Source organism: Lynx canadensis, chromosome B2, assembly GCF_007474595.2.
Source record: "Lynx canadensis isolate LIC74 chromosome B2, mLynCan4.pri.v2, whole genome shotgun sequence".
Classification (NCBI taxonomy): Eukaryota; Metazoa; Chordata; class Mammalia; order Carnivora; family Felidae; genus Lynx; species Lynx canadensis.
In genome coordinates this window covers 45,696,741-45,708,686 of record NC_044307.1, presented here as the reverse complement: position 1 = coordinate 45,708,686, position 11,946 = coordinate 45,696,741, and the positions used below count along the sequence as shown (strand labels likewise).

Here is an 11,946-nt window from a genome sequence, read left to right as displayed (position 1 = left end):
TAACTGGAATTTAAATTAAAACTTAAAAAAAAAAAAAGATATGGTCATGTAAACTGAGATGACATAGGTTTTAAATATGTGCATATTTTCATTTATGCGCTGAGCAATGAAGAAGTTTTTAATCTCTGAAAGATATATCCTCCTGTTCCCTCCCCACCTCACTCCTGCATCACATCGTAGGCAATAGTGTGCTCACAAGGAGCATTAAGGAGTTTGTCACAACTTGCAAGCAAAGCTTCTCCTTGAATTTTTAATACTCACCTGTCATTTTCACCGATTCATTAATTTAGATCCATTGGTTGGGCTTAATGATGCATTCTAAATGGGGGGGGGGGAAGCAACACTGATGTCAGTGAATAAGGGCATTGACAAAATGTATTCATATTTATGTATATGCTTGTCTAGAGATATAAATATGTAAAAATGGAAACATGAAAAGAAGTACCCAAACTGACACAGCTACACAGAATTAAATTATCATATTTCACTGAACCTAACATTGTAAGCCACATCATTATTTTTTTATTCCACTAAGAAAAAGAAAGGAAAAAAATCTTACCAATTAAATCATGACATGCCACTGATTGTAAGACACATTCCAATTTTAGAATTGTTAAAAGGTGAAGAAAATGCCTATCTTAGAATTGATGGACTATGGTACCAAAAGTCACACTCAGTAGTAGCTAACTGTAAACGCTGGCTCTCAGTGTGTGCAGAAAATTTTTTGTTTGTTTATTAAGAAAGTAGCTCTTATTAAGAAACTGTTGGTGGAGTAAATGGCTTCTTTCTAACTAATATAACAATGATGGTAATTTTAGTTGGTACCTTACAAGACAGACACCTTGGTCAAAAGTCATCTTCAAGATCAATATACGTGTACTTCAGCCCAAGAATGTGGCTTACTGAAGAGTCTTGAGAAAGGAGCACGCTAACTCCCATGATTCTCTGGGAGACTTCGGGCAAATCTCATAAGTACACTGGGTCCTGGTTTCCTTACCTATGAAATGACTAGGTTGGACTAGAGTCTCATTTCTAACTCATCTCTCATTTCCCAGCTCTAGTGTTTTATGAGTCTACGATCCTGGTTTCATGTTGTCCCATCTCAACGGTCCAGATGTCAAGTTGAAATACATCCAAGGTGGAAAATTCTCTTGAGAGGGATTTTCTGCTGACCTGAAGCTTTAGCAGGATACTCCAAATTTGTCAAGTGAAGAAATGAATGATTGAATGCATGTCCTAATAATTCTCTTTGCTAACAAATCCTGAATACTAGGCTATAATATTTGTCTCTTCATGACTCTACTGAGGACACTGACCCTTAAGTATTGAGACTGAGAGGAAGGGCTTACCTCTACCGCCCTTGATCTCCCCTTCAGTGAAGACATCCTCATCCGCAAAGCATCTCTTATCTGAAGAAGCAAGGACAGTGAAGAAACGACAACATCCCCAAAACCCAGAACTTCGAGACCAATAACCCTGGCAGAAGCAACGTCAGAAGCACTATGCTTAGCCAATAAAAGCTGAGGTGTCATTATAATTGGATTTATCATTAAAGTTAAAATTCTGGTTATGGTTTTTATTCTTCTAGATACACTCATACACAACCTCCTGTTGATTAAATGCAGGAAAGGAAGGAGTATAGTTCTCTGCTTTCCTCCTCTAAGCTGATGCCTGAAGCACCCCCATAAAATTCACACCCAGGGACCAGGCTTTCTTCTCAAAGCTGCTTCATCCCCCTGCTACCTGAGCCGTGTGAAAATGTTCACAGTGAGTGAAACAAATTCAAATTACCTTGTGGTCCATGATGGTTCCAAACAGCAAGATGAAGAATCCCTGTGGCAAAATTCAACCGAAGTATGAGGGACTGTGAGGCAGACAATATCCCAACTGTTATTTTAATATCACTCTTCTAGATATCTTCAAGGACAGTTATTGGGTACTAGAAACTTCAGCTTCTATTGATGCAGATAAAAATGCATTGGCAAGTATTCTCTGTGACTGTACCTCAAAGAAAAAGGATCACCTTCATGTCTGTGCATGAGAGTTATTGATATTTATTGAGTGGCTACAGATGGAAGAGAGTATTTTCTACATTATTGTATCTGTTTACTTTCCAAACCTTAAGTAGCTGATCTTACTCATAATAACAGCAACATGACGCAACATGACATGAAATCTTATAGTTCACAGTGACAATCATGGAAGGTGTCTGAGAAATGAAACCTGTATTATAGTTTACTTTCAGTTGGAATTAAAAGCCAAGAAATAGCAGGGCCTCTGAGCTGGTGGAATAAGTTTATATATAAAAGAAAGAAAATTACAGAAATATAAAATGCCAGGGTCTGTTCAAGTTTAAATTCTTTGGTTTCCTATGAAGTCATAATAATCGATAGTCAATCTTTCTAAATGGTGGAAGTTGAACTTTCAGAAAATTCTGCATCCTTCCATGAGAGTGGAAGGAGCCTGGGTTTCTGAGGATAGTTTCATGGCAAAGAAACACTACTCAGAAGACTGAAATTTTTAAATGTGAGTCACAGGAAAAGCTTGCTAAGAAAAGTTGGAGTGTATTTACCTAAAAGTTTTTCAGTGTTTTTCTTTTGAAAAAGAAACAGAATAAAACTTTCAGGGTTTAATTAAGTTGCAAAGTAAAAAATAAAATAAAATAAAATGAGATCATCAGTCACCAAAGTAACTTCAAGAGTTGGGGAGATTTACATGAGTCCAAGAGCTTTTGATTAAAAAAAAGAAGATGAAGAAACAAAAAACAAAAAAAAAAACCATAAGTCAAAGGTTTCTCCTTAAAAGCCATGCAAGGGAAAGAGTCGAATGTTCTCCACAGTTATTGAAGAACGTATGAGGAAGATATATAGCTGATCTGAGCTGGCATTTCTTAAAAGCCTGCTTTCTGTTTTATATAACGTTTTAAAATAGGGTAATAGGGACATGCTATAGGAATACATTGTTGCTTTACTAAGCAGTTATATTTATATATTTAAAGCAGCGGTTGGAAATTTTTTTTCTGTGAAAAACCAGGTAATGCATATTTTGAGCTCTACAGTTTCTGTTACAGCTAGCCAACTCTGCCATCGTAGCTCAAAAGCAGCCATAGGCAAAATGCAAACAAATGAGTATGGCTCTATTCCAGTAATACTACTTCCAAAACCAGGCAGCAGGCCGTAGTTGGCCAAGCCCTGATTAAAAGCCTAACTAAGGATATGAACTTGCCCAATTTGCTATTATTCGTAGGTATAAAAAGTGGTCTGGCTAGAGACGGCTTCCCAAAAGCACATGCACAGTAGTCACATAGAGTACAACAATTTTTAGAGGGATCATTTTGCCAAACCAAGTGTGGTTAAGGCAAGATAAAGACAATATAGAGGATTTTAGATTCATATCTTTATCTTACTAAGGAGAAGGCCGAGGCCCAGAGAAAAGTGACATCTCTAAGGTCAGACAACATGTGCAAGATCCATTTCAGGGAATCACAGCCTACATTTATTTCACAGCGAAAGCAGGGAAGAGGTGTAAGAGCTCCTCACTGGTTAACATTCAAAGAGAATGGCAAGGGTTCTCTCTCCACAGTATGGAAAACGACTGTTTCACTGAATCCCTAAACTCCTTGAGAAAGGATAAAAAAACCGTGCTTGTTTTGAGGCATTATATGTGAGTGTAGACTCACACATCTTTGGCCAAAGACAAGTCTTTGATAAATGAAGGTAACCTTCTTCTGACATTGAAACGTTAGGAGGGATCAGGGAGGACAGAAGGAAGGAGATGCCCACCTAACCAGCCTGATCAGCTAAATCCAAATTGACAACCAATAGGGTAAGGGAGGCCACAGCCAAATGTCACTAAGACATGGAAAGAGTTAAAAAGAACATTTTGTATTCTATATTTTTAAATCATGGTCATAGTTTGTTGTATAGCCAGAATAAGAAATTATGAAATAAAAATATCTTATGAGTAAGACAATTAATAATAATAATTAGTAAAAATAAGTCTCCCTCTTGGAACTTACCTGGAAAGCATTGAGCAGGGCAAAGATTATATGGAATATCAAGGAAGTGCCTTCTATAAGTGTGGCTATTCCAAAACCCCAGGTCAGTCCCAGCAATGGGGTAAGGATGGCAACATTTTTGCTGATCCTCATAATTATGGCCAGATCCTGAGCCTTGGAACTGCCAATAGAGGGCCTCTGAGTGTTGACAGCAACAACCAAAACCACCGCAAGGTTCACGGCCACAATGACCAAGGCTGGGATGGCAAATGCCAAAAGGGCTTTGGTGTTGTCCCAGTTAAGCCAGCAGGCGTCGGGTCTCATGTAGCCTTTCTCCGGGACCGTGATAGCAACTGTGGTGCCAGCAATGACCAACGGGCATCCGTAGCCAATGGCAAAGCCGATGGCCATCATGCGGGTCTTCATCATCCTGCGGAAAACAACCAATATCCCATAGACGATAAGCAGTGCTTTGAAGAACATCCAGAAAAACAGAGAGAGGTAGAAAAGGTGGCTGAAAAATGTCAGTGCAACACACCAGTTGGAGTCCTGGGCCTTTTTGTGAAAGTTAGAGTTTATGATGAACCACACGTTAGCAATCAGGAGCGACACGGCGATGTTGACGATGCACACGTGACGCATGTAGGATATCTCTGTCACAACCACCCGGGACCACACAGCGGCTTCAATGATCAGGCAAAGAATCAAGCTAAAGATGGAGATGCTGAGCCCAATGCAGGTGATGTAGTCCAAGACTTTGCTGTCAACAGATTTGGGGGACATCAGAATGGAAAAGGACATCACCATGCCGGTGTAGTTACACTGGCATTTTACTTTGTTCATGATCTCCAGCGTGGTTTCACACACATTTTCGTCCCACCTCCTTTTCCTGGAGTGCCAGCCAACACACTGGGCCCGGGCATTCTGGGATTTATTGATCTTCTCGAAGGTGAGTAAGACTTGCTTCAATCTTTCTGGTAAAATCACTGAAAGGACGAGACCATTTACAGGTCTAGGAAGACTCACATTCGGCAGGTGGACTTCTCTCAGTATGGCCCCCAAGGTGGGAAAAGCTATGCTAATGGCTTGGGATGCATTTGGTGGCAACTTCCACAGCTCTTGCCTGGGAATTTCTATCATTCCTATGAGACCCTCTGTCATATTGTTCATGCTCGTGGAGAAGTTGAACTTTTTCTCTGAGGTATCATTGTTGATGTGAAACCCCTTTGTCTGAATGAAGAGTTCATCTGCAATGTTCTCAGAATCCTCGTGGATGTGGAGTTGCCTTGCAAACAGATTCATTGACTGCAAAAAATCCGAGCTGGTATTTTTGTCTGGAATGAAAGCCCAATTTGAAATGGCTGCTGTATCGAGGATGTGGTTGGCCACTTCACTATAACTCTGCCATGGACAAAAGTGGAAATTTACACTAAGGATTTACACATTATTGTAGAAAGTCAATTTCCAAAATCTGAAACTTGTAAAGATCAAACGATCTGATCTTATTTAACAAAATTTTCTTCAGGGGCGCCTGGGTGTCGCAGTCAGTTAAGCATCCGACTTCAGCCAGGTCACGATCTCGCGGTCCGTGAGTTCGAGCCCCGCGTCAGGCTCTGGGCTGATGGCTCAGAGCCTGGAGCCTGGTTCCGATTCTGTGTCTCCCTCTCTCTCTGACCCTCCCCCGTTCATGCTCTGTCTCTCTCTGTCCCAAAAATAAGTAAACGTTGAAAAAAAAATTTTTTTTCTTCAAATTCCCTGTTTATTAGAATTTCATGCTAATAAGCCTTCAGAGAAGGCAAAAAAGTGAAACAATAATTAAACTCAAATAAAAGTCACAGGTATAGTTTACTTGCTTTATTATGTGCCCTGGGGCAGCATTTGTAAACTGCAGTCTCTATAACCCAAGATTCCCGTGAGATAGCAATGATTGCTTAATGGAGGGAATTGGGAATAGATTCTATAAAAACCTAAATTTCAGAAATACTGTGTGCCACATCCCAATACCCCCTACTCTTATAAAGAGGGCCAAACTTCGTTAACATATAAAAGGTTCTAAAAAGTCCCGCCATAAGGAAACCTGCTTAACTTTGTTTAACCCAGAATTCCTACATGTGCTATGTACAGAAATCTCCGTTAACATTTCTCGAAATAATTATGTTCTACAGAATGAAATTTGGGCAACACTAGAGTGGACACAGTCTTGTTCACAGCCATCCTTTTGTGACATTCCCTTGAAAATAGTCTGTACAAAAACATGTATTAAAAATGTGCAAACTTCTCGAACACTTCCATAAACTAGAGTGAATTGATACACCAGGCTGAAATAAAATGCCCATCATTGTTATGGTTGCCGTGGTTGTCATACCTTGTACCCTGAAGAGTACACTTGAAACTGTTTAAATGCAAGATTTGTTTTAAAAAAAGAAGAAGAAGAAGAAGACTGTCAGTTTTTTCAATGAAACGAACAAAGAATACCTTCATCTTCTCTGGGGTAACATTGTCAGACAAATCCGTAGAAATATTTCTTAATAACTCCACTATAAATGCAATGTTTCCAGACGTGGCTTCTGATGATTTCACAACATCAATTATGCAGGCGTAATCAACTGGACAGTTCCTGCGGATTCCTTGGGCTACACTCTCCAGGGGCTCTGGAGCTCGGAAGTCAAGAACGTACAGAGGGACGGATGCTGCGGCTACGGAAAGGCGTAATGCACTATTGAAGTCCTGTTTTTTTTTTTAAAATAAAAAAACAAAGTTGCTTTGTTCAAATGTGATTAAGAACCTAACATATATCAGAGTAAAGGAGCTAAAGGCACAATAAGCCACATGGGGAAAACAGAGAAGCAAGTGGTCCTGAAAAGTCGTTGGGATGCCGGAAAAGACCGAGAGGAAGGTGGAGTCACGCACAGACTAGAGGTTCCACCAAAATTGCCCCAGAGATCAGGATACTGACCTGTTGCTTCCAGGACAGTGATTTTAACTCCAGTATGATAACAAGACAGTTTTGTCCAGACATGTGGAGAGATTCTAAAAACAAAATTTGCCTTTTTGATTTTTTTAAAGGGGGAGTCCCATGGAATTTAGGGGTGGGGTGGGGAATGGGTTTTTGGAGGTTGGCAGGTCAAACAAAGAATTGCTAAAGTGTCATTTCAAGAAGTTTCGAGTTCACTAATTAGGAGAAAGTAAGCACAAATCCATATTTAGAGCTCACTCTTTAACCTGTAAGCATTCACCATTGTGTGAATGAGTTTCAGATCTTATTTTTAGAAAAGATTCTGAGAGGGAGAAGAAGGGGGTGGGGGTGGGGGTGGGGGGTGAAGAGTACCGGAGAGTTTGGGTAAGGAAGGAGAAGAGACAAATTTCACCCACTGCACCATTTTCCCGAGTCCAGATGTGAGATTTATTGTCGTGCTGAACAGAACACATGAAGAATGCCTTTACCACATCCTGGGCTATGAGCCCCAGAAGCCAATAATATGCAAATGCATCACCTTAAAGAATGTTTCCGCAGATAAGCTTGTACACGTTTCAGTTGACTTTTGCCACTTGTTTTGATGACATGTAAATCCTATTTCTCCACGAAAGTGCTGAGCACAAGGCTGGCTGCAGTTGGAAGCAGTGAGGCAAGGTCCACGGCATTTCTCTGAAAAGGAAAGGGGAGGGGGCTACTCAGCATTTCTGCACTCTGACAGAGGCAGCTAACATTCCAGGGATTGGGGGATTGCTTTTCAGAGGAGGTGACATGGAACAGTGTCCTCAGCACCAAGTAAGGCTTGCCAGGCGGACTGCAAAGCTGATGTCTAGGCAGAGAGAACAGCACATAGAAAGTAGAGATCACAGGTCATACAGAAAGGCTAGGTCAGAGCATCTGAGCGGGGTGTAGCAAGAGATAAGGATGGGAGAAGTAAGCAGAGGTCAAGGCATGAAGGACCTTAAATTCTGTGCTAATATGGGGGTTACCAGAAAACATGACTGGAGTCGCTTTTGAAAGATAATTAAAGATAGTGTAGGCAGCCAAATTTTCTCTAAAGGGCCAGATAAAGTTGCCAGATAAAATACAGGAAGCCCAGTTAAATATTGATTTTATTTTTCAGATACACTCGATTCTCATTATTTGCAGTAATTATGTTCTACTGCCACAAGCATCGAATGAAGGGAAATCAAGGCAGGTTCTTACGAGCTTCTCCTCACAGCCTTTTCATCAACCAGTCAGTATATGGGCTTGTTTTGTGTGTTTCTATTTAAAGACACCTTATTTATGTTGTTGATTCATTAGCATTGAACTCATGGCCAATAGCACCATCGCTCATAACAGCACAGGAACAAAGTTTAACTAACACATGCATTTACTCCTTAAGACACACAACAGCCTTCTTAGGAACACCAGAACTACCCTCAGGAGCCATTTTAAACTGCACCAATCACCAAAAACATCACCAACAAAAAGCACAAAAGGCAAAACATAGGGCACTACATACATCACAAAAAGAACACTTGTTTAGAGTAGGAGACCTGGAACAAGAAGGCAGAGAGCCACCTCGTTTGACTCGGAACTTGCACCTTAGCTAACTCAAATTATTTTTTTTCTGTCTGTGAATGATCCAGAAAGCATGGTGAGTAGAGATTGGGGGGTTACAAATGAATTTCAATGAGCAAGAGAATTTGCAAATACAGAATCCACAAACAACAGGGATCCACTGAAAGCATTCAGTTACACAATGAATAAGTTTTTAATATACACACGACCCATGCAATATCCTTCATTGTTTGTCCGACACGAAAGCTTAACGAGGCAGTCCATATTTTTAATTGCCAAATGACAACTGTGGCCAGAGAGTAAATATTTCCAGCCTTGAAGGCCATGTGGTCTCCGTCAAAACTACTTAACTCTGCCTTTGTGGCATGAAGGCAATCAAAGACAATACGTAAAATAAATGGGCATGGCTGTGTTCCAATATAACTTTATTTCTAAAACTTGGTGGCAGGCCTAATTTGGCCCTGGGGTAAAGTGGATTGACTTGAGGCAGGGAGCCCAAGAATGAAGTTGTTGAAGTAGTCCCAGGAAGAATTGCCTTAGGAGAGTGGTAGTGGAATGAAAAGAGGTAGATCATAATGAGAGGTGGTAAGGTGTTGAAATCAATAAGATGTAGTGAGTAATTGGCGGTGAGTCAAGGGATGCATCTATATTTGCGGCTGGGACAGCTCCGTGGTTGACTCCATGCATGGAGAAAGGAAATAAGTAAGTTTGCACTTTTCTTTACCATCTACCCAACTGCCTCTGGTTTGGCAAGTTATTTAAGCTGAGTGCTTCTCAATTTCTTTATCCAGACAATTGGAGGCAATGCCACAGTCTTGTTACAAACATTGAAGGAAATAGCATCCTGTCCAGCACTTAGAACGCTGTTGTCATAAATACTTAATGAAGGTTACCTATCTTTCTCTCTCTTTTCTCAATTCTGCATCTATGTAGAGATGTGTTTGGGCTAAAAATATAGTTGGCCATGTCTGTGGAGAATCCAGGTATCTCTACTATTTGGGGGAGAACCACATGTTTGCACTATCATAGCATGATTATCTCCATAGTTTATCTCTGACTTCTTGAGAGCAACCAGTCTCACCAACATGATACCTATCTTACATCACTTCAATAGACCTCTCAGAACCAGTGTTACATACATTTACGCATTCTGAAAATATCTTTGTAGAAAGGAATGAATTCTGTCCTGTTCCCTCTTCTGCCTTGTGAGCTCATTAGTTCAAACATATTTCCCTTCAGGGTTTTAAAGTGAACACTTGCCTTCTACTCTAGAACACACGTGAATATTTGCTGAATTGCATCAGTGACTATGTCATAGATAATGTACAATTGTCAGTGAGTCTATCAATACTGGTAAACAATGAGAACTTGTTAGAGACTGCTATTCTAATTTTTTTTTAACGTTTTATTTATTTTTGAGACAGAGAGAGACAGAGCATGAGCAGGGGAGGGTCAGAGAGAGAGAGACTGTTATTCTAATTGAAAGCTTGTGGTCTGGGACATGCTTGGCCACAGCCAAGTCTTCCTTTACTCTGTCCAGTCTCCATATGGAAGAAGACTGTTCTGTAGACACATACCTTGTATCGTTCCAGTCTTGAGTTTCCCTTCAGGATGTTGATGTTTATCTCCATCCTGTAAAACATAAATTCCCAAAGGTCCGCTTTACTAGACTCTCCTCTCTCAACTCAACATAGAGGCTCCATGTGGATATAAAGTAAAAACGTGTTCAGGACTAGGCCAGAAAACTGGCGTCCATGTATGACATCATGGGAACTTGCAGAGGGAAGCATTAGAGGTGAGCACAGACAAAGAACAAACTATTTTCTGATGAGACCTAGAAGCTTGCCAGTGGTCACTTGGGCTCTGAAGGTCAGGTTAATGGACTGAATCCATATTTTGGAAAGCTTTAAAAAAAAAAAAACAATGAACATTACTCTTTTTTTTTTTTTTTTTTAGTTTATTTCTTTTGAGAGAGAGAGAAAGTGCAAATGGGGGAACAGCAGAGAGAGAGAGGGAGAGAAAAAGAATCCCAAGCAGGCTTAGCACTGTCAGCACAGGCCCAGTGCAGGGCTTGATCTCACAAACCATGAGATCATGACCTGAGCTGAAATCAAGAGTCCAATGCTCAACCGACTGAGCCACCCAGGGGCCCCTGGAAAGTTGAAGTACCCAGGGAGAACACAGATGTAGCAATTGTAACACTAAGCTGGTCTCCATCTGTATTAACTGTAACTATGAAATGGAGTTTATATGACCCTCCAGATACCATTATATCCCCCAGAAAGGTAGAGATGAGCAGATGCTAGGAATAATCAGTAGGTGACAATAATAAAATCACAAACTCTTTTGTAGCTATAAAGGGCTATAAATATTATCTAAAAGAAAAAAAAAATACCCTGTAGGTTACAGATAAGGAAATTAAGACTCAGAGAAGGAAAGCAACTTGTGCAGCTAATGAGAAGGAAAGTTAAAGTCTGGAGCTGAATCAGTAGCTGCCAGGCTGGTACTTCCTCCTCCCAATGGCTGCCTGTCTACATTCTCTGGGGCTTGAAAAGTCATTTTCCTACTCTCCTATAGTTCCATGTCACACCCTGCAAATATACTGTTGCAAGACCCAGCCACCTCTCAACGTTTCTTTGTTCCCTTCAAAACAAAAAACAAAAACAAAAAACTATTAGCAAGACTAAAACTGTAGTCATTTGAACATTTATTTAAAATCACGTCCTGTATCATAAATTTAGCTATCTGGGAGAACTGACAGATTTCTCTATGGGACCACGTAAGAATGGATCAAACTTACTTTGATGCTCACCTTGGATCTATAGTGAGAACATTCCGTGGCCAGGAATAACATTAAACAGCAAAGCATCGTTTCCTGGGACTTCATTTTTCACACATTAGGATCTTCACCTGCAGGAGAATGAAGGTGGATCCAGCTGAAGGTGATAAGGCCGAACAATGCAAAACTTAGTCGACTAACAAAACACTTGGTGACCCTACAGGGTACTCTGAGATATGCACACCAAAACGTCCTGCTCTAAGAAAGAACACCAATATCTACTTTCAAGTTAGCTAACATGTAAAAACGAAAGAAAGAAAGAAAGAAAGAAAGAAAGAAAGAAAGAAAGAAAGAAGAAAGAAAGAAAGAAGAAAGAAAAGAAAGAAGGAAGGAAAGAAAGAAAGAAAGAGAAAGAGAGAAAGGAAGGAAGAAAAGAAAAAAAGAAAGACTTTTTCTCAAATGTTAACTTTTCTACAAATAATACATGGGAATGATGGAAGCACCAGGAAAGATACACGTTCACCAAGACATCGTTTCTGGTCATTTAATTGATAATTTTCTGTGATAGTAACATTTCTTAAGAACTTTTATTTCTTAGTCACTGTTCTGAGCACCTCCTTTACTGTCTTC

The 11,946-nt window shown here is 40.2% G+C and overlaps 1 protein-coding gene across 1 annotated transcript; it reads right to left on the bottom strand.

Moving 5' to 3' along the window:
- Nucleotides 1-270: 270 nt before the first annotated feature.
- ADGRF4 (adhesion G protein-coupled receptor F4) lies at nt 271-11,424 on the bottom strand. Its single transcript, XM_032593311.1, has 8 exons — nt 11,338-11,424; nt 10,115-10,169; nt 7,492-7,643; nt 6,473-6,724; nt 4,019-5,398; nt 1,792-1,833; nt 1,350-1,409; nt 271-318 (listed from the first exon to the last, which is right to left on the bottom strand). The coding sequence occupies exons 1-8, from the start codon at nt 11,422-11,424 to the stop codon at nt 271-273; spliced, it is 2,076 nt and encodes a 691-aa protein (XP_032449202.1).
- Between the last annotated feature and the right edge of the window lie 522 nt (nt 11,425-11,946).